This window comes from Branchiostoma lanceolatum, chromosome 13 (genome assembly GCF_035083965.1).
Source record: "Branchiostoma lanceolatum isolate klBraLanc5 chromosome 13, klBraLanc5.hap2, whole genome shotgun sequence".
Lineage (NCBI taxonomy): Eukaryota > Metazoa > Chordata > Leptocardii > Amphioxiformes > Branchiostomatidae > Branchiostoma > Branchiostoma lanceolatum.
The window spans coordinates 18001542-18023754 of NC_089734.1; the positions used below are offsets into that span (position 1 = coordinate 18001542).

The 22213-nt window shown below is 40.5% G+C and overlaps 1 protein-coding gene across 1 annotated transcript in view; it reads left to right on the top strand.

Annotated features, from left to right (window-relative positions):
* Window positions 1–22213, top strand: part of LOC136447452 (von Willebrand factor D and EGF domain-containing protein-like) — a 50235-nt gene that overhangs the window by 10018 nt on the left and 18004 nt on the right. Inside the window, exons 2-4 of the mRNA XM_066446367.1 lie at window positions 16864–17247; window positions 17870–17929; window positions 18581–18861. Of these exons, the coding sequence (XP_066302464.1) occupies window positions 16864–17247; window positions 17870–17929; window positions 18581–18861 (725 nt within the window). The remainder of the gene's footprint in view (window positions 1–16863; window positions 17248–17869; window positions 17930–18580; window positions 18862–22213) is intronic.

Below are 22213 nucleotides of genomic sequence, written 5' to 3' on the forward strand. Positions count from 1 at the left end.
AACTTTCGACAATTGCAGAACATCTTTATGACAAACAGAACATGGTAGTTGGTACAGTGGAGTCCGACCGTCGTCCTTGTAATTTTACGCGCATCTAGAAAATAGAAAAATCAGGCAAGGCAATTACAGGACATATGATGAATTTCGGATATGAGATAGACCTCTATAAACCAGAATACAACTGTTTGTCATCAACAAACATCCATTAAAAGTAACCTTTCCACCGTCGCCAGGGCAATGCTTTTTCATTGCCACTCTTGTTTTTTTAAATTCTATTTGCAACCGCTGTAAATCTTTTTTTATGAAATTGTTGAGCTGTCTAAAGTTAGTATTTCTTGTCGCTCTTTCACTACTTATTGTGGTACTGTGGTACTAGTGTTTTCCAGCTCTACGCGTTATACTCGGATGGTTTATTACTTAACTCATCATATCTTACCCATACGCTGTCTTCTTCGTAAAATCCAACGAGAACTAAGTTTCCTGTCTAATCACCAAACTGGACAGAAATAGTATAGGATATTCGTGCGCACGTTATGAACCCCGATTCTCTAGAAGTGACAACGACGAATGAGGAAGTGTGTTTTTGACACACATTTTGACAGATTAGCCTAAGCTATGTGGGCGTCACTCCACCGTCAGGGAAGGTAGTGTAAAGTGCCTTTCCCAAGGGCACAACGTCGGGGCATAATGGGTATCGAATTCAGGATTTCTGCTAGGAGTACACTCAAAATCCTCCAACGACGGAGTACGAGGAGAATTGGGAACTTTCCCCATCATATTGTCTGCAAAAATTCAGCTCATCAAATATTGGCACCGTTTAGTAAACTTACCTGAGGACTCTCTACTTCACGAAGCATACAATTATGCATTTTCTAGCGATCATGACTGGATTAATCATGTGCAGGATGTTCTCAATTGTCACGGCCTTGGATGCATATGGATGAATCCTAAATGTTATAAAGTAGACTATATTGAACATCAACTCAACTGCAGACTACGGGATACACATATACAAGAGTGGTTTAGTTGTGTCCGAAATAATACCAAATTGTCCCTGGCCTTCTTCACAAATCCAAAAATCATTATGTACAAAAAAAATATCTTCATGATGTGAATAATGTTGAAATCCGTAAAGCGATAACACAGTTAAGAATTAGCAGCCATAGATTGTATATAGAAACTGGTAGATACTTTAATGTAGCTCCCGACCAAAGGTTTTGCCCATTTTGCCCAAATCGAATTGAAGATGAGTTTCACTTAATTATGGAATGCTCTAAATATGATGTCCTACGAGATGAGTTATTCACCTTTCTCAGTTCAAGTAATTCAGATTTTAAGACACTCAATGCCACAGATAGATTTGACTATATATTTAGATGCAACAGCTCTTACAGTGTGAAAATAGGCAAATATATAAAAGATTGTTTTGTTGTTAGAAAAAATAATGATACTTAGAATTAGAAAACTTGAATCATGTAAAACCTATTTTGTTGTAGTGAATAGTTTAATTCCATACTCATGTCTTTTTCTATGTTTACTGTGGTTGCCATACTTTGTACCTGCTACAATGGTCGCGCAATAAATTTCTCTGCATCTATAAGGGCACGCATTGTAGCTGTTAGTCTAGAAGGGGTAGACTTCCTGCGGTATGTGTTTTGAATGTCTGAAAGCGGCCCCTTCTAGGCAAGACTCTGGGCCTGTTTGGCGCGAGGCATATCGTATATGTATCGGGATATATAAGGAAGATTGTTGCTAAGGTAGTCCATATTAACAAGGAAGGTTGCTAAGCATGTCATCTGACGTCATGTATACACACAAGCAATCATGTGTTAAATTGATGCCGAGGTTTACCGTAGTTTAGCACAGATTGCAATCATTGTAGACTTTTTGTTCAAGTGCATAAGGGTATCTGTCAGTGATAAGAATCACAATGCCGATAAAAACAATGATAAACTGTGGGCCGTAAGATAAGACTAAGGCTACTAATGTTAAGAACGGTGGACATTACGGTTGATATAAGTAGCTAGTTCGTCTGCAAGACACTCCCCCTATGTTTTAATAGCACCAAGTTTTTTTGTAGTATTCTACTCGAGCTTGATATATCTATTATCTTGTTGGAGATGGTCTTTATGGCACAATGCATAGCACGTCAGTCACAAAAAGATACAAAAGTAAATCTTAAAGACTAAGACAAAAGAAAAGACCTAAATTACCTTCATTTGTGTTTGAAAGAAGTTAGTAATACGATTGATTAACGGTTTTCTACATTGAGTACCACGTTCAGATTTCACTGTGCCATCCTTAGTATACGATTTTCAAATGTTGAAAAAAAATCTGTAGCTTTGACTCATGAAAACAATTTCATTACACCTAAGTTATGGTTTACCTTAGTTGACACCCATTGCAGATTTGCATATGACAATTGTATGTTGCGAAAATGTGAAGGGATATTTTGTTTTCAATCAGTGTGGTATAAACACTGCCCGCACCAAATATCAAGTCATTCGATATTTTCCACCTGACAACTTCAGTGTTTGCATAAATATTAAATTAAAGGTGCTTCTTCTTAAGTAATAAATCCAGCACTTCTTGTCACAACCTTTCCCCAATCTTTTTATGGCAGTAATTGCCCGTGCGTTGATATTTTGTTCACGCGATTATGAGTTATTCTATTCGAATGTTTGTGTATGCTAAGAACTTTATATCCTTCCGGCCGATAGACGATAGATAGATAGATATCCCTCCGAAGATGGTCCTCTACTTCATTATAACAAATCTACTTATATCCATGCGACAAATATCTGAGTCAATGAGAAAACTCTTAAAACACAAAAAATAATGAAAAAACGACTTTCAAAGTATACGCGAACGAGCTACAGTATAAAAATAAAGTCGTAACGGGAAACCTACCAGAAAACTATCATTAGTATTGGAACAAAGTAAAGCCTACAATTTGTGTTGCAGTGGCAAGGTGATTGGCCCAGAAATCGGAGGTCCTGGGTTCGACTCCTAGGTCCCCTGACTTGTCTTGTTGACGTTCTGCCTTTCGGTAGAAGATAATTTCCTCACTTCACGCAGGTGAAAACGAGTACTTAACTTCGGCTAGAGACGTTCCTGGGTAGGACGTAAAATGGAGCTCCCGTGTTTTTCACTTAAAATGAGAGTCTCATGCACGTATCAAATGGAACCCACCACACACTGATAAAAAAAAACAGGGATCCTATTAGGTGTGAGTTGATAAAAGATATCTGTCCGGATACGCAATTTTTTTCTGTTCAGTACAAACATGCGTGTTACGCCATGAGTCATTTTACCGGGTATACAATGCAATACAATGCAAACGAAAAACAAACAAACAATAGATAGATACCTATTAATTTTTATTTATCAATTACAAGATATAAATACATATTCTCATCTATTAAGTACAATTTCAGCTAGCAAGACATTTGAGAAACATGTTTGGACCACAATGCTCTATGACACATGCACATCTAAATATAAGTGCAACCCATATCTTCCGATGCACATTGCAAGTGTAAAAAATACCCATGGACACTACCCATGTTTACCTTCTAGGGTGCACTCTTAGTTTACCCTTTTCTACGCCAACTGGACATTGGCAAGAGAAAATGAAACATTTTTATATGAGAACGGACTTTGTTGTTATGCTGAAAACACAACCTGCATTGGATGATAAGTGATGCCATTTTTTTCTCGTTTGCTTAGACTAAGAGTATTCAGTACGGCCCAACTTTTCATACGGGTGCTCTATTCATAGAAGTCCAAACTTGGAAGGGGGATTAACGAAGGTTGCTAGTGCAGCATTTAGGCCGGCCTCTGGATTTGTTAGGTGCGTGACATGTCGTATATGCATCGGGATCTATAAGGAAGGTTGCTAAGGTAGTTCTTATCAACAAGGAAGGTTGCTATGCATGTCATCTGACGTTAGGTTTAAACACAAGCAGCCATGTCGCAAAAGTTATGTACAGAAGTTAGTTCCAGACAGGAAGGCCCGTTACACGTAGCATGAAAAAAAACTGTACATACGTTATGATAAACAGTGTGAAACTTTTCCCCTCTTCGATCAGTTTGTTTTTTTGTAAACGCTTTGATTATCAATGTAAAAATGCAGCATATTTAGTGATCACTGTGATATCTTAAATACTAATATCATTAAGATAAGACTTACAATTCCAACTTAAGTGCATACAAACTGTTGGTTTCTAAGAATGGCAGTAATATAAATCTATATGACCGATTAACATTTCGACAAACATGATTAAAGAGGGGTAAAGTGATGTTTACACTCGGACAGTACAGATACCCTTCCCTAAAGTGCTCGTTCTTGTCTGCTTGTTTTTTTTTTAAATTCTGTTTGCAAGCGCTGTCAATCCTTTTAATGAAATTGTTGAGCTGTCTACATTTAGTATCTCTTTCTACATTAACTCATTGTGGTATTGTGGTACTCGCTCGTGTTTTCGAACTCCACGCGTTATACTCGGATGTTTTTTATGCTAAACTCACCATATCCTTCCCATACGCTGTCTTATTCGCAAAATCCGAGAGAACTAAGTTACCTTCCTATTCACAACGTGCGCACGTTACGAAACCCAATTCTCTAGAAGTGACAACGACAAATGAGGTAGAGAATGCGGAACGAGTGGGGGTAGAAGTGATATGAGGGAGGTTGTTAAGGATTGGGGGACATTTGTCCAATTTGTGAGCTAACAGAAATATTCTGTGAATATTATGTTCTTAAAACAAACCTTGAGTCCGGTGAAAGCTATGTATATAACAAATTCAAAGAAAGAAAGATAGCTCGGGACGACATTGTAGATAACTTCAAAAGAATGCGAGTGCAATAAAATTGCTGTATCACCTTCAATATTTGTTTTAACGACGTTACAAATAATTCACCATCACAATATGTACCAACACAGATGAGCTAGCTTTCATATTAACTAAATATATTGAGGAACGGTCGGTAGGTGAGGATTTCTTTTCCTTTTTCCATTGCTTTTTCAATAAAGCACGATTTCAGCATGATAATCAAAATTTCTTGTGCAAGAAAACCCAGTGCCCATTCACTTATTAAAAAGGACAAGATGAATAAGGAAGGTTGCTAAGGTAGTCCTTATCAACAAGGAAGGTTGCCATGTATGCCGTCTGACGTCATACTCTTACACAATGAGTCATGTCGTAAAGTTGATCTCAATGTCAGCACCACGCAGACCTGTTTATTACACATTCATAGTGTGCATATTATGGCCGAGCTGTGTACACAGAAAGATTTCCGGACTTCTTCTTTTGTTATCACCTTAAAAGTCGAATAGGCCTTCAATTCATAAAGGCGTGAACTGCCATCGCTGTTGCATTGGCAAAAAGCGTATCATATAACCTGGAGGGTTCTGCCCTTTTTTTGCGCTCGACCTTACTGTGACCCATTGCTAGTTGCCGGAAAGTTGTCAGATTTTTTTAATGAATTGAATTGGACGCATAATCCTGCAAACATACATAGGTAAGAAATGTATCAATGCCGTCCATTTATCCTTCACGCTTTGTGCTATACTCGGTATAATGAAGAGACCTTTTCGTGAATGCACCTTCCAATTTTGTGCTAAACTATACCGTGTGCCCTAAATTAAGACCCCTTTTACTTTTGCTCGTTCCATAAGTTAGCAACGAATTTAAGTATGTAAACATTCGGAAACCATTTTTTTTTGTACATTTATATCGCTTATGTATGGCAGTTGCGTGACTGTTTGGTGCAGATAATCTATTTCTAGGTATACGTCACCACTATGAAGAGACCTTCCTTTCAATGCCATCGTCACCACTTAAATGTTTTATTCAACAAAACAATAAATAGATTTACACGGGTCTATTTTGTAGGTAAATAACGGCTATGATCATGGACTTTGTTTATTACCTTTCTATTTTGCAAAGTCTGTTGCAAAACACGTACAGTAAAAGAATACGCCTTATACACTACCAAAAAGGCTATTTCTTATTTTTCTTGTTTTCTTATTCTTTTTTATGGTCAGGAAGATTTCTTCCATCAAGAAAAATTAAGAAACCTTACGCAAAATCTTATGTTAGATCTTACATAAAAATTTTTTCTGTTCTTTTTCTACGGTGAAGAGAATATTTCTGGTATGATTTTTTATCAGCAAGAATATTCTAGAAATTTGAAGTCAATCTTTGTTTTTTAGTCTCCACACAATATCCGCTTCTTGTTTGGTTAAATGGAGTATTTTACAGAATCTACGCTTAAGATTTTTATTCTCGCCATATATGATTTTTTCATTAGAATTTCATTCCACTCAGAAATATACTCTTGACATTTCTCATTTTCTTAATGTAGGAAGTATGTGAAATATGATTCTTGCTTTTCTTATTAATATTCAAGAAGATTGAAGGATTTTCTTGACTAAATATACTTAAGAAAAGAACACTTCTGACGACTACATGACAACTTAGAAATAGCAAGTGTACTCACATTGTCAGCCTACCTCCCACTTTACCGGGCCTGGCTGAAAGTGCATGTGTGATAATTATATCCGCGTTGTTTAGTTGAAGAAGACATAAGTCTACTTCGTATTGCAAATATACGTAACTACTTACGTATACTACAGTCTGATTCCGCATTCTGCATGCCACAGCAGCGACATCTAGTTGCTGTTGACAGTAGAGCAAGTTGACATTGCCCAAGGTAGTTAACGGTTACCAAGTCGTCGTTTAGATATTGTCCCAGTGTCTGTTGTCTTGTGACTTAAAAATCCTGGTAAACATTCACAGGAAGCTCTGTTAATCGTTGCTAATATTAGTCAATGACAAAAAAAAAGTATTATGGAAGAACTTTATTGCACACGGTACTATGCATGGCAACAGCTATCAAACACAATACAAAATATAGATATAAGATAAAACTTGACATCTTAATTACTAATACAAGGAGGGCTAGCATAAATCTTTGATATAGTGTTGCAATTGATTGGGGACAATTTGGGGCTAATAATAAGTTTCGGTATTTTTTCTAATGACAAAGCAGTCTTTTACATATTTACCTACTTTTGCCTTGTCGGGGTTGTTGCATCTAAAGATATATTAAAATCCGCCTATGGCACCAAGACTCTTAAGAGTCATTGCATGAGAAAACCAGGCAGAGGCGGGAAGATGGGGATGGGGGGTCTTTATGGGGATTTTTCGTGATTTGGACTAATAATAAGTCAGGTAATCACGTCTCACTATGGTGTAAGCTTTGGTCATTTTTGTGTATCCGTGTGAAAACCATTGATAGTAGTGAAGAAATGCTGAAATTGATTAGCAATGTTGATTAGGGCTATACATGGGGGTTATAAGGACACTTGAAAAGGAATTACACTGTTTTACACATCTAATTGTCGCTCTCTAAGACGTCAATCGCTACGTTCCTTACTAAAATAATTATGTGCCTTTAATATGTTGTGCAAAATCACAAGGGCTCTGCATGGGGGTTATAAGCACGCCATATATGTGATAAAGATAAAGATGAAAGAAATAAGACACATTGCGAAACACTAATTTATTTGCCTATAGCAGTTCCTATGTCAAGATTAACCTCCTACATTCATCCACTGGAGACCATTGTACGCACACCTACATGCGTGAACTGAGATAGACGCATTTTAGTTTTAACGTTGTGTAGTTTTTAACTTGGCCTCTATATAAATGAGAAAGGAAATACTTTCTGTATCTGTATTAATTTTTGCCAACGGCCTTTTACAGCAGCTCAACCTGTAGCTGTTGTAGGTGCATGAGAGTTATCCTTTTCCTCAGTCAGAGTCTTTTAGCTTCTAGGTTGTTTATATAATACAGATAAAAAATTCATTCAACGCCGAGGCACTGGGATATACAATTTTTGTATCGCAAGGCTAATTTCCTCGATTACCGGGCTCCTTCATCGCTATGCTTACTAAACGTATACAGTAATATAGGAATAAATGTGTTAGAAAATATCAACTTAGGATTGGCAATAAGTATCCAAATCAAGGTATATTCCAATCAAATTAAGGTGGAACCCATTGTCTCCCGAAATGACATCGCTGATATCCTTGTTCAAGGTTCAAGGATATTCCATGACACAAATACAAGCCAATTCCGAAGCTGAAACGATCCTGAATGGTCCGGTCTGCAGCTGAGTGAGAGAGGGCTCTATTGGTTAAAAATTACCACACGGTTTATGATGGTCCAATATAACATTCCCATAGTGAGACGTGATTACCTGATTTATTATTAGTCCAAAACACGAAAAATCCCCATAAAGACCCCCCAGTCGCGGCTCCCGTAATGCGTGGGCCAATTAGACGACGCTTGTTTTTGAATCAGCAGATGTTCCTCTCTCCAGCAAAGGTAAAACCATTCATCAATATTGCCGATTGTCGGAGGAATAGCCCCTTAAAAATGACTAAAATTTAGCGAGATGAAAAGTCTGGTTTTATTGGTTCTGATAAACCCCTATAGTATACCCTTTTAATTTCAATGCTTGATCTTGAACTTTTTTTCTGTAAAACTCTGGAACCTTAGCTATATGGAAATAGAAAACTTAGGACCATATCTTTATTAAAATTATCAGGGTAGCCATTGCAAAGTCCGTAATTTCTAACTATAGATTGTTCGATTTTTGAGGGTCTCCGAGGGGGGTCCCAGAACTCCATAATGAAAAATAGCTGGAGGGTTTTAATTATATGGCTGGTCATAGTTCCCCATACCTATCACACGTATAAAGTATGAGCCGATTTGGCCGACCCCTATATTCCCACCTCTGCCTGGTTTTGCCTGGTTTTCTCGTGCAATGACTCTTAAATAAGCGATTGCATGAAACATTATACAAACATTTCATGACAAAGTGAAATGCATCTTCAATTTGTTATGAACACAATAGGCAAAACCTTTGATCAGGCACATTGTAATATCTGCCCGTTTCTATATTCAGTTTATGACTGATGATTCGTAACTGAGTTATCGCTTTAAGAATTTCAAAGTTATGAATAACATAGATATATTTTTCTTGTTCATAACAGTTTTCCGATTTATCAAGAAAATATAGTTTTGAATTATCTGTATAAGTGCATTTTTAAATGCACTTATACAGATAATTCAAAACTTTAAAAAGCCTAAAAAAGAGCCTCGGTTTGTATCACATAAAACAAACTAAGAAGATTGATCGAGTTTAAACAGAAAAGTCCTGGGCGCAATGTGCAAATTATGTCTTGGACAAACGACGCAGACGTATGGAGGTACAAACTAGAGTTCCGCGTATGTTATGTATGTTATTCCGTGCTGATGGTAGTGACAAAACACATACCCAGTAAACCGACAAATAAACGTTCTAATTAAGCCATGAAATAGGTTTAATCCCCCCTTATCCCTTTGTGCTTTGACCACTCTTTGGGCCCCTGTGGACCGGCCCTTGCAGGAGCGTAATGTTTGCCGCAGTATTTCAGCTGACAGCTGCATTTTCGGCTGAATTACGTACCTTACATGTATGTAGCAATAATGGAATTAAGCTTGAGTTATTGACCACTATGAAATGATGATTTTGTTCCCCTTATTTACTATAGTTTTTTTGCAAGTTATATCTTTATTAGCGCAATTGATATGAATTGATATTTATCTCTTTCTTAACTGCATATGCAACAGATGTTTAAGAGTCATATCACAGAATACAGCGGATTTTACTCATTGATTATGCAAATAAGATTCTAATTTGCAAAATGGGTACATTATAAGGTAAAGCATCACTGTAGCTATCTACGTATCAAAAAATCATGACGACCCGTCAAAATGGTCAATTTTCTGACCATCGTTTGATATTAATTATTGAAATAAGAACATTATTTGCATAATGAATTGGAAGCACTTAAAGTTTATCAATCGTAAAGCTTAAAATCGTTTGGTGAATGTTCGCGGTCGTGAAGCTCTATATCTAGTTTTTAATTATTTTGGACACATACAGGTCAAAGATTTGCTCTCTGGTATTATTCGTAACAGTTAACAGTAGGTCTTACATGTAGTTGGTTCAATAGTACCTGCACTAATAGCTCCATGGAGCCGATTAGTGCAGCCCTGCGGCAGATGTTTTTCTACCTCCATGGAGCTGGCTGGCTCTACCCACTTTCAATGCATAAGCATGGTTCACGTCACGCCTAAGAAAAATACTAAAATCTCTATTTGGAAGCGCCGCTCTCTACCGCCCACGATTCTTACAAGCTGCTCCAACGTAATCCCAATAGCTCCACGCACTTTCAAGGCAAAAGCATGGTTAACGTCACCGCTAAAAAAAATTAAAAAATCTCTATTTGGAATGCCGCTCTACGGCCAGATTGCGCGCAAGCTGCTCTAACGTGTTTCCCTATGCCTCCACGCACTTTCAAGGACAAGGCAAAAGCATGGTTAACGTCACCGCTTAGAAAAAATGTAAAAATCTCTATTTGGAATGCCGCTCTACGGCCAGACTGCGCGCAAGCTGCTCTAACGTGTTTCCCTATGGCTCCACGCACTTTCAAGGCAAAAGCATGGTTAACGTCGCCGCTTAGAAAAACGTAAAAATCTCTATTTGGAATGCCGCTCTACGGCCAGACTGCGCGCAAGCTGCTCTAACGTGTTTCCCTATGGCTCCACGCACTTTCAAGGCAAAATCATGGTTAACGTGACCGCTAATAATATAAGAAAAAAGATTGATAAGAAATCCGAACGCAAATGTGGTAAACAGTGGCATTGATCGTCTATTTCATAAAGATCACAGCAACTAGAATATGTCCAGTTTTCAAGTCGCATAAAATGCTCTAGGTGCCTTTAACAATTATGTGAGCATCTAAGATTTTTGTCTCCAATTTAATCGTTCAAAAATAAAGGCGCATAATACTTTCGTCAAGGAGGCGTTATTTATAAAACCGTCTTGCTCCCGTTCGTTGTGTGCTTGTGTGTGTTCAAGGAGCCGACAGGTACCTTTGATCTAACCGCCTTTTGCGCCTCCAAGTAAGAACAATGAGCTCGCGCGGCGGTCCCGTATTGTATACATACTACGGGCTGCATTTTGTTTACATTATTACATCCCGTAGAGACTTTAGAGCTATGGGAGAGAGTGAGTGAGTGAGAGACTTTCGGGGGCCATTACCACAGCAACAGCCAGGCGACACATTTTTCACTCGCAGAGAGTACCGTGGGCGTGTCTCACAGCGGACCACCAGTTTGCCTGGTGTGAACGTTTCTTTCTGACGTCCGCCGCGTTCCGCCCCCGGGCCATAATGCGGGCTCTAATGTGTAAACCCATCCTTGGTAAACCACAGGGTTCAATTCTAATCAATTACAAAAGACACTGAAGTTGTTGCTTTCACAGTCAGTTAAAAAATTTACTATAACAAACTACATATATCCCTAATGTTTGTTAGTCAACTCACACGTACAGCATTGGCAACAATGCTAATTTTAATTTCGTTACACTGTGACCAAACTTTCATGCAATGATGTCCCTAGACCTTGCACCAAGAAGTTGCATTATTCTGAAACGGTAATGGAAACTCAGTGTTTGACCTACTATGTCCGACCAGTGTCACATGCCAGAAATCAATCTGCCTGTGTTATCCGGATAGTCGACGCGACAAAGTGGCGTCACGTCTGTCAATCACAGCGATGGCGCCGGGCATTGTCATTGGTCGGAAGATTTTCCGCTCGTGCCGAACGTCCCAAATCTGTGTAGCCTTGTTAAATCTCCAAGTATACGTATACATGTCCTTTTCCTGAGAACCGAACTTTTTGTGATGACTGTGCCGCTGGGGGTAGTAATAATCAACGAGATATGTTCAGAAATTCTTCAAAACATCTGTAGAATTAAAATTTGAAGAAAACACGTTTGTGCGCAAGTGTGTTTGTCAATGGGCTCTCCCCTTTCATAGAATCGACTAACCCCCCAGTAAAAGTTTTTAGCCTTTCCCGCGTGGTTCGCGATCGGGCGGCAAATGTCCGTCTAAATCAACATGTAATCGGCAAGATTTGTACTGCGAGTTTGTGCTTTCTTTCCATCTACTTTGTGTACGAAAGACCAATGGTACGAAAGCCCAATGGTACAATCGGTGTGTGAGTAGCGAACAGGCAGCGCGAGCGTCGCGACACTGGCAGGCAGCGCGAGCGTCGCGACAACAGGCAGCGCGAGCGTCGCAACACTGGCAGGCGGCGCGAGCGTCGCGACAACAGAGCAGCGCGAGCGTCGCGACAACAGGCAGCGCGACGACGAGCCGTGGGACAGAGTTCACACGATTGATTATGTAGTTCGGAAAACAGTTTTATAAATCAACTATAAACATAATCACATAATTGTCTTTGACATTAAACTTAACATACTTTATATTGAACTTTAGATACCTAATACTCCAATAAGAAGAGAATCGACAGCTATATATGACATTATAGATAGGTTTAGCTTGGATGCCAGCCCGCAAACTCTGAAAGCTCTGAACCATCTACTCAACAGTGACACTGTGGATATTTTGGAGTTTGGGATAGTAGTAGACGGTTTATTGATAAAAAAAGAGAAAACGGCATTGCAGTATAGAGACTGAATTGCGCCGCAGCTTACATTCGCGTACATGCATACAGTAAAGTCGACACGATCAGAATACTATGTACACCAAACGTGCAGTTCATACGTCCAAATAATCGTTGACTGATACAATTAAAAGCTAGATTTCAGTTCGACATTACTACTACTAAAAGCAAGGTTAATGTCCAGCCGGAATAACAGATCAGAGTTTTTGTCCGCCAAGAAGTTGCGCCAGTGCAGGTTTGGCACTCGTGGTGTATCGTTTAGTACCCCTGGCTTGAGAGTACTGGCAGGCAGTACGAGCGTCGCGACAACAGAGCAGCGCGAGCGTCGCGACAACAGGCAGCGCGAGCGTCGCGACAACAGGCAGCGCGAGCGTCGCGACAACAGAGCAGCGCGAGCGTCGCGACAACAGAGCAGCGCGAGCGTCGCGACAACAGGCAGCGCGAGCGTCGCGACAACAGAGCAGCGCGACGACGAGCCGTGAGACAGAGTTCACACGATTGACTATGCAGTTCGGAAAACGTAACTTTAGATTATGCAGTTCGGAAAACAGTTTGATAAATCAACTATAAACATTATCACAAAATTGTCTTTTACATTAATACAAGTTTATGCCTAGATTTTGCACATGAGGTCCAGAATAGCATAATTTATGGCCAGGTGTATTCACCTTTCCTAAAGGTACCTACAACTCAAATATGACATCTGTAGCTTTTACGGTAAGGAAAATACAAGTTTATGCATAAATTATGCAAATTAGGTCCTCATTAGCATAATTCATGGTCAGGTTTTCTGAACTTTCCTAATGGTATCTACACCTCAGATATGACATCCATAGCTTTTACGGTAAGGAAAATACAAGTTTATGCATAAATTATGCAAATTAGGTCCTCATTAGCATAATTCATCGCCAGGTGTGTTCATCTTTCCTTAAAGTACCTACATCTCAGATATGACATCTGCAGCTTTTACGGTAAGAGAAATACACGTTTCTGCATAAGTTATGCAAATGAGGTCCTCATTAGCATAATTTATGTCCAGGTGCATTCACCTTTCCTAAAGGTACCCACATCTCAAAAGATGACATCCGCAGCTTTTACGGTAAAGGAAATACAATTGTATGCATAAATTATGGAAATGAGGTCCTCATTAGCATAATTTATGGCCAGGTGTGTTCACCTTTCCTTTTTCCTAGGTACCTACATCTCAAATATGACATCTGCAGCTTTTATGGTAAGGGAAATACAAGTTTATGCATAGATTATGCAAATTAGGTCCTCATTAGCATAATTTATTGTCAGGTGTATTCACCTTTCCTATAGGTACCTACATGTCAAATATAACATCCGTACCATGTAACATAAGGAACAAATAACTTTTTGCAATACCATTAGTAGAGCTACATTTACCACCGCACATCTACTTGGTTTTTGGCAGAAGAAGGAGAAGAAGAAGAAGGAGAAGAAGAAAGAAGAAGAAGAAGAAGAACAGGCAAGCAAAAACTGTATATCCCCCTTCCCACTGGAAGGGGAATATAAAAATGCTCTTGTTGTTGTTGTTCTTTGTTCTATCCCATTGACATAACCTCTGACCTGTACGCGGGACCGTCCACTGTACTGCAAAACCGGGTGTGAATGGATAGAACGGTAGCCAAGCCTAAGTTGTTATCCTGGACGCCAGACCCCCAAACTCCAAAATATCCACAGTGTCACTGTTGAGTAGATAGTTCAGAGCTTTCAGAGTTTGGCAGCTGGCATCCAAGCTAATCTATAATGTCATATATAGCTGTCGATTCTCTTCTGAACTGAACTAGGAACTCATAGGAAGAGTTCTAATTGGAGTATTAGGTATCTAAAGTTCAATATTTTATAAAGTATGTCAAGTTTAATGTAAAAGACAATTATGTGATTATGTTTATAGTTGATTTATCAAACTGTTTTCCGAACTGCATAATCTAAAGTTACGTTTTCCGAACTGCATAGTCAATCGTGTGAACTCTGTCTCACGGCTCGTCGTCGCGCTGCTCTGTTGTTGCGACGCTCGCGCTGCCTGTTGTCGCGACGCTCGCGCTGCTCTGTTGTCGCGACGCTCGCGCTGCCTGTTGTCGCGACGCTCGCGCTGCTCTGTTGTCGCGACGCTCGCGCTGCCTGTTGTCGCGACGCTCGCGCTGCCTGTTGTCGCGACGCTCGCGCTGCTCTGTTGTCGCGACGCTCGCGCTGCCTGTTGTCGCGACGCTCGCGCTGCTCTGTTGACGCGACGCTCGCGCTGCTCTGTTGTCGCGACGCTCGCGCTGCCTGTTGTCGCGACGCTCGCGCTGCCTGCCAGTGTCGCGACGCTCGCGCTGCCTGTTCGCTACTCACACACCGATTGTACCATTGGGCTTTCGTGCAACGAACATGTGTTCCAAGCACATTTCATTTATGCAAGACGGAAAATTAGACGGGCTTTTGCTGCATCAAAGACGTTGTCTCCTGTGTGTCTATTTCCGGCCCGGCGGGTCGCACAGTCAGCGTCACACGGGGGGGGGGGGCATATTTCACAAACACCATAAACTGGGGAAGTAACAGCCCTGAAAACAATGCAACACAACAGAACCATTTCCCTTGCACGTTTACGACAAGCATGTTCGTGCAGGAGGTCTATCCTCTTGTCCCAATGATGTCAGGAACTTTAGTCTCCCGTCGACCAAACGTGCGGTGACACGAATGCTTCTACCAAGGCGCAACCAAAGAAATAAATGTTTAGTGTAGAAATAAATGTTTAGTGTACAAACAAATGAATGCATTTTCCTACATGCATTTGTTGTGGTCGCCAGGTCTTACAAACACCATGAGCACCGCATGAAAATGGTGACACCAGCCACGGTGCCACTTCTTAGTGTTCGGTAGTCTCTAACGGGACTGCTGCAGGACTCTACGAGCACTGACCTCCATGGAAGGTTCGTAGAGGAGCTCTAGGGAGTTCCTTCATAGGCTATGGATTATGGATTAAGGAGAAGTGAACCATGTTTTGCATTCATTGTGCGTGGGGCCGCCAAGTTGTGTTTATCGTTCGGTAAAGCCCTCCATGGAGGACTGATTTTTTGTCAAGGTGACGTGAACCATGTATTGCATTCATTGTGCGTGGAGCCGCCAAGATATTTATCGTTCTGAAAAGCCCATCCAATTGGGGATAAAATTTCTATTTTTGTCAAGGTGACGTGAACCATGTATTGCATTCATTGTGCGTGGAGCCGCCAAGTACTGTTTATCGTTCTGTAAAGCCCCTCCATGGAGGAGTAATTTCTATTATTTTCAAGCTGACGTAAAACAAAAGGTATACACATTTTTTTGAGGGTGACGAAAACCATGCGTCTGCATTCATTGTGCGTGGAGCGAGCATGATGAAGCCCGTTATTGTTAACCAGAACGTATATACATGTACATGCGGAGTATTTGTTTTTTCTTGAGGGTGATGTTGACCATGAGTCTGCATTCATTGTGCGTAGAGCCAGCTCTACGGAGCTGGAAAAATTGCCGAAGGCTTGTATCAATAGCTCCATGGAGCTAGCTATATACAGCTAAAAGGGATACAAACTTTTTTTGAGGGAGACGTGAACTATGAGTCTGCACTCATTGTGCGTGGAGCCAGCTCTATGAAGCTTGTTTATCCATGGTGGAGTATTAAAAAAAATTGTGGTGACGCGAACCATAAGTATGCATTCAAAGTGCGTAGAGTCAACTCTACGAAGCTGGAAAAAGAGCAAGCTCTACGAAGCTGGAAAAAGCTGCCGTGGATTGGACTAATAGCTCCATGGAGCTAGCTCTTTAGGGTGACGTGAACCATGTGTCTGCATTAATTGTGCTTGAGCCAGCTCTTTGAAGCTTGATTTTTTTAGTTAGATTTTTTTTCAAGGTGACGTGAACCATGCATATGTATTTTGCTTGAAGGTGACGTGAACCATATAAATGCATTCAGATAGCGTAGAGCTAGCTCCATGGAGGTAGAAAAAAATTTGCCGCAGGGCTGTACTAATCGGCTCCATGGAGCTAGCTCCATGGAGCTGGCTAGCTCCATGGAGCTGGCTCCATGGAGCCGATTAGTACAGACCCTTCTCAGTTGGTTAGACTGTGCCAAGGTCGCCGCATGGCGGTTAAAACATCTTTATTCTTCGCTTTGAATTGCTATCAGTCTTTTTTTCTTAATCTCCAAACGTATTAAATGTAGCATTTGTGCAATGAGTCACACTAACACACTTCTGTTCCTTACACTAACACACTTCTGTTCCTTTTCTACAGATAGTACTTCAGCAGATGACCCATGCTTGACTGCAACAGTGAAGGATGAGCCGCACCGCAGCACAGCTCACGTTGTTAGTGGCGGGTTTAGCTGTGATAATAACCTCGAGCAAGGGTGGTACCGGTTTACAGCACACACGGGAGGGCAAATGGCAGAACAGTGCCAAGGCATCGGGCACTGTGGCACTCGTATCCCACTTTGGTTAAATGGACATCATCCGGACATAGTTGATGGCATCACTGATATGACGGCATGTGTCAGCTACGGTGCACCATCCAGCTGCTGCGTATCAGAGATTCCTATTCAAGTGAAGAAATGTCATGAAGGTTTCTACGTGTACAATCTTAGCCGAACCTATGGTTGTGACAGTGGCTATTGTGTGGGTAAGTCATTAGGCCTTTCATCAATCGATTTTGTCACGAAAACAAAACAGACTTGATAACTTTTTGTGCCAATGCAATTGAAAGTGTCTGAGTAAAGAAATGTATTCGGTTTCACTTCCATTCTAATAAGTCATGAAGAATCAATTGTTCTTAATCAGCCTTAACGAAAAACAGTATTAAATTGGTTGCATTCACTCGGCATAATTCTCTATACACTAAAGCCCCCTCTCACTGGACCCGCGGCACGCTAGCGGCGTCGCTGCGTCCTAAACTGCAATGTCCACAAGTAGACTGGGTGACTTTTATCGTGATCCCTACCTGTAGAATCATCGACTTAGCCGGAAAGAAATCATAATAAGAATTACAAACATGTCATACCTGCCAAAATCAAGAGTGACAAAATAAAATAAAACTTATTTCATTGGCTGGAGACTGCGGAAACATTCCATTTATTTGTGTGATTCAAAAAGATAAAAGGAACTGATTTTGCACCCTTGCGGTCAAAGGAACTTATCGACGTATTTTATGATTTATTGCATTGTAATGTAGTTTATCAATAAATTGTTATACAATTCCTTTTCAAGATGATTTATGATTTATGACTTATAACTTTTTCTCACAGGATCTGATCCCCCATGCAATCCCGGTGAAGCCTACAATTTCTACCACAAACAATGTGGAGGTAGGTGATGACAACAAAAGTGCCAAAACTGTCTAAACAAGTTTAATTTACACAATTGATCTATATGCGAAGAGCGTGGTGTATTGCAGTGACCTACGCTATTTCATTTGTAAGATGCGTTGTCTGGACAAGATCGTAAGATTCTGTCACTAAATGGAATGTCTTATACTGATATACACCTCTCCTACATCTGCACGAAAACGGTATCTCAAAGAACATGGATGTTTGGTCCCGACTTTATATGTAGTCGCACTTCGGATTAAAGTATAGATCCTTAGGTATTTAGCTACAAAAAATTAACATTTATCAACATGTTTGAAATAACACATTTAAGCAATAATTTTGTAAGAGGGACGTCAGATTTACATTGAGTGCTATAATGCGACGGACTCTTTGCACAGCCACATGCACAGAAAGCAACAAACTTTATACAAAAACTATATCTTATAAGAATTTAAGTCTGTACCTTGCAAGTAGCTAAAAACTATTTAAACCCACATTTCAAAGTGGTAAAGTTTGCCAACTCTAAATCTAGTTAACAATCCAGGCTGTCTATGTCTGTATGTCATGAAAGCTGTAACAACTTTCTGCATCGATGTATATTTTGCTGAATATAATTGTTGTCAACTTCTGCAATGTATATTGTTACAGATGTAACACCCAGCTTAACGGACAAGCCCGTGCTTCATGACCCAGTCATTGATGAGCACTACCACGTTGTTTACAAGTGCGAAATAATGTACGGCACACCGGGGGATAATGCTGAATTTGAAGTGGCCTTTCTGTTCGATGGAGAGATGTATTCTGATGTGCCGAATGTAACCGTTACAAATGGAAATTCGCTTCATGCTTACCTGAATGGATGGCACCTTGGCAAACTTAGAGATTTCACCAACCCTAATCGTAATTGGGAGTCAAAGATGGGCAAGGAGGTAAGGGGCCTTTTATTAGTAATTATGTGCATGTAACAGAGCAAGATATGCACCTTTTGTAATCTATATTCAGATACATATATAGAGATACATTTCTACTTCCTGGAACAAGTTTGAACCACACTTTCCAACACAAAAATTGGACTTACCCAATTTTTTTAGACTTTTTCAAGAGTGTAAATGAGAAATCCTCCGCTTAGATGAGGTCAAATTATGCAGATAGGGCACCTGAGTCTGTGAGCAATGGATCATAATTTGCAAAAAGTTTGTGGTGCCCCCCGTCTCTATTGAGGCATGGTTGCAAGGCCCGACTTTCAAAGAAGTCCGGCTCAATGTCCGAGGTTTTGATTTTGTCCATTATCCCATCCCATCTCATCATCTGGACTTTGCCCAGAAGGACTAGATGTCCAGGTGACTCTATATGTGTTGTAAAACTTTCGAGGTGGTTTCGGTCTAGTGGCCTTGTGTTATGTCCACGTGGGGTAGCCGCACTTCCCTCGAATGCATGTGCAGCGTTATTGAAGGTATACAACTTCATCTTCCCAGTTTCTTCCCATTTGAATCATCAAGGTTAAATTTTCAAATGAATATCAATTTTTGGTGGCGAAGACTTTAAAACTCCCGGTGCCGAACTAACGATAATGCGCTTGGCTTTGGTATCTGAAATTTACATGAAACTCAGGGTGAGAATAGTCCGCAACGCAGCCGTTATTGGTTACTTGATGGTGACCTGCCACCAGCCATCTGATTGGTTCCACTAGAAATCTACCGGATGTAAAATAGTGTACACGGGTAGGGCGTGGCAGATCTGATGGCAAATTGTCCAAGATTTTCTACATACATATTACAAACAATGGGGGAGACTGGTGATCCCTTTGGCGCTCCATGGATTTGCTGTTGAAAGGTCCCATCGTATACAAAGTAGGACAAGTTTAAACAAAGTTTCAAAGGGTCCACCAACTGTTCAGGAGTGAGTTTGGAGCGTTGATGGAGGGTATCGTCCTCCTTGTACCGTTATAGATCCACATCCGCTGCCCCGTCTACTGGGACTGGGGTAAAGATGGCTGTTAAATCATAGGAACGTAGCTCTTCGTCTTCATCTCCCCGTTAGAGTTAATACATTCAGCAAATTTTCGACACATTCACAACCTTTCTGCAACTTATGATCCACTACTCACTGAGTCACGTGCCCTCTCGAGCTCTGCATAACGTGACGTCATCTCGGCGATCGATTGCTAATTCCTTGACGAAGACTGGTTCTGTACGGTTGCAATTTTGGGTGAGTCCGACTTTTGGTGTTTGAAATTGTGTTGGAGTTCAAACTTGTTCCTGATTTTTTTCTAACAATTAACACACACCTTTCAAGCTAATTTCTACATCCTTTATCCTCTCAAAATCAACCAAGCTACACACGTATAACACTCTAGTCTTATCCGTCCTCTTGTACGGTGACGAGACATGGACCCTTACACAGGCACTAGCACACAAACTAGATGCCTTCGACTCTCAGTGCTTGAGGAAGATTGAAGGCATCCGTTGGGATGACTTCATTACAAACGAAACGGTCCGTTGCAGAACTAACCAACTGCCGGTTAGCTGTAGAATCACGAAACAACAGATGATCTTCCTGGGCCACATCTCCAGGGCGGTTCCTACTCAGGACACCATCAAACTGATTTCATCGGAACCTAACCCGTCATGGAAGTGACCTAGAGGTCGCCCTAGAGGAAGATGGGAAGACCAGATCTTCAACACGCTCTAGGGGCTGGAGTTACCAGAAACAACTGGAGGGTCCACGCCGAGAGCAGACCAGCCTGGCGAGCCCTATGCATGTCTGCAGCCGCCATGCATCAGACACTGATGCCTGCGAATGATTGATTGATTATACTGGCACTCATGTTTGCCTTCGCCGTAGGCACAAGGGTATATTTTTAGTCGGGTTATGTGGAGTGATGGTGTTGGCGATATAACTATTGATGCCATTGGCGGATGTTGGTGATTTTTGGTAGGTACGTTTCTGTTGGAGAGACAAAAGTCAAGTTTGAAGATCTTCTGGCGGGTTCCTTTGGTGCTGCAGTGGACCTTTTTTGTTTGTTTGTTTGTTTGTTTGTTTGTTGGTGGCATAACTGGAGAGAAATTAAACGGATAATGAAGAAATTGAGTAGGTTGTTGGGGGTTGGGGACACAAAGGTCAAGTTCGAAGATTTGTCTCCTGGGGGGGGGGGGGGGTCCTACGGTACTACAGTGGGCATTTTTTATCTAAATTTTGGAGGAGGATAATTCAAGCAGGGTTTGGTGGATCTTAATTGTTTTGGGCAGGCAGAAACGATTAGTGATGATTGATATAGGGGATGCATTCTATGCAAATCAGGTCCTCCTTTATATCATTAATGGGGAAAAATTGAAATTCCCTTTCAATGTGCAATTTTTTGGGATGACGACATATATACGAGGACACCTATATACGAGGACCCTGTACCATATGGACAGTGACAGGTTGTGAGTTTTGGGCCAACATGTGGGCAATACTTTTCACAATGGCGCTTCAAGACATATAAACTAAAAACTGTGGCATAGAGAGAAAAACCGTTTGATGTATCGATTATGTAAATAAGGACATAATTTGCTTAATTGATGAGAAAATGCTATGATTCCAAAGTTGCAAATGATGGTAATTTGATACTTGCATCGGAACTTAAATGAAGGTGAACATCATCATACATTAAGTATGCAACACATAAAACACCTTTCAAACACATCTTTCATACAAGTTAACACAATTCGGTGAAGGTATGGGATCGCCGAACTCTAGTTGGAAAATATTTTCGGGAGAAAAGCTGCAACGTATCCCAACAAGGACTTTAACGCCTTCAAAGTGGTTCCATGTAAGAGTGGCATTTGGATGATTTTTATAAAATGTTCTCTTCAACGGAAAAAATTGAGGTCTTGGATAACACCGGGATAGTGGGCTCTCGGATCGCGGAATAAATGGTCGATATCCATTCTTCATCTTAAACCTTATAGCTTTCAAACAATTTCCACTACCTCATATCTTGAACTCGAGTATCGAGAAATTCCGACCATCTAATGCATGTTTCACTAGTCTTTTAACGTTTCAAACAAAACGGTCGACTGTAAGTAAAGAAAATGTAGTAGGGGACACATACTCATACTATTTCTTTAACCGGAATGCACCTTTACTATTCCTTTACCTACATAAGCCCTTTAAATTTAATGACAAAAATATGATATACTTAATTCGCACTTTATACTGCTGCTACGTTGGAAGCTGCTGGCAGGACTATATTTGAATTCGTCCTAGATGTTGAATGTTGCTTACATTCGGAACAAT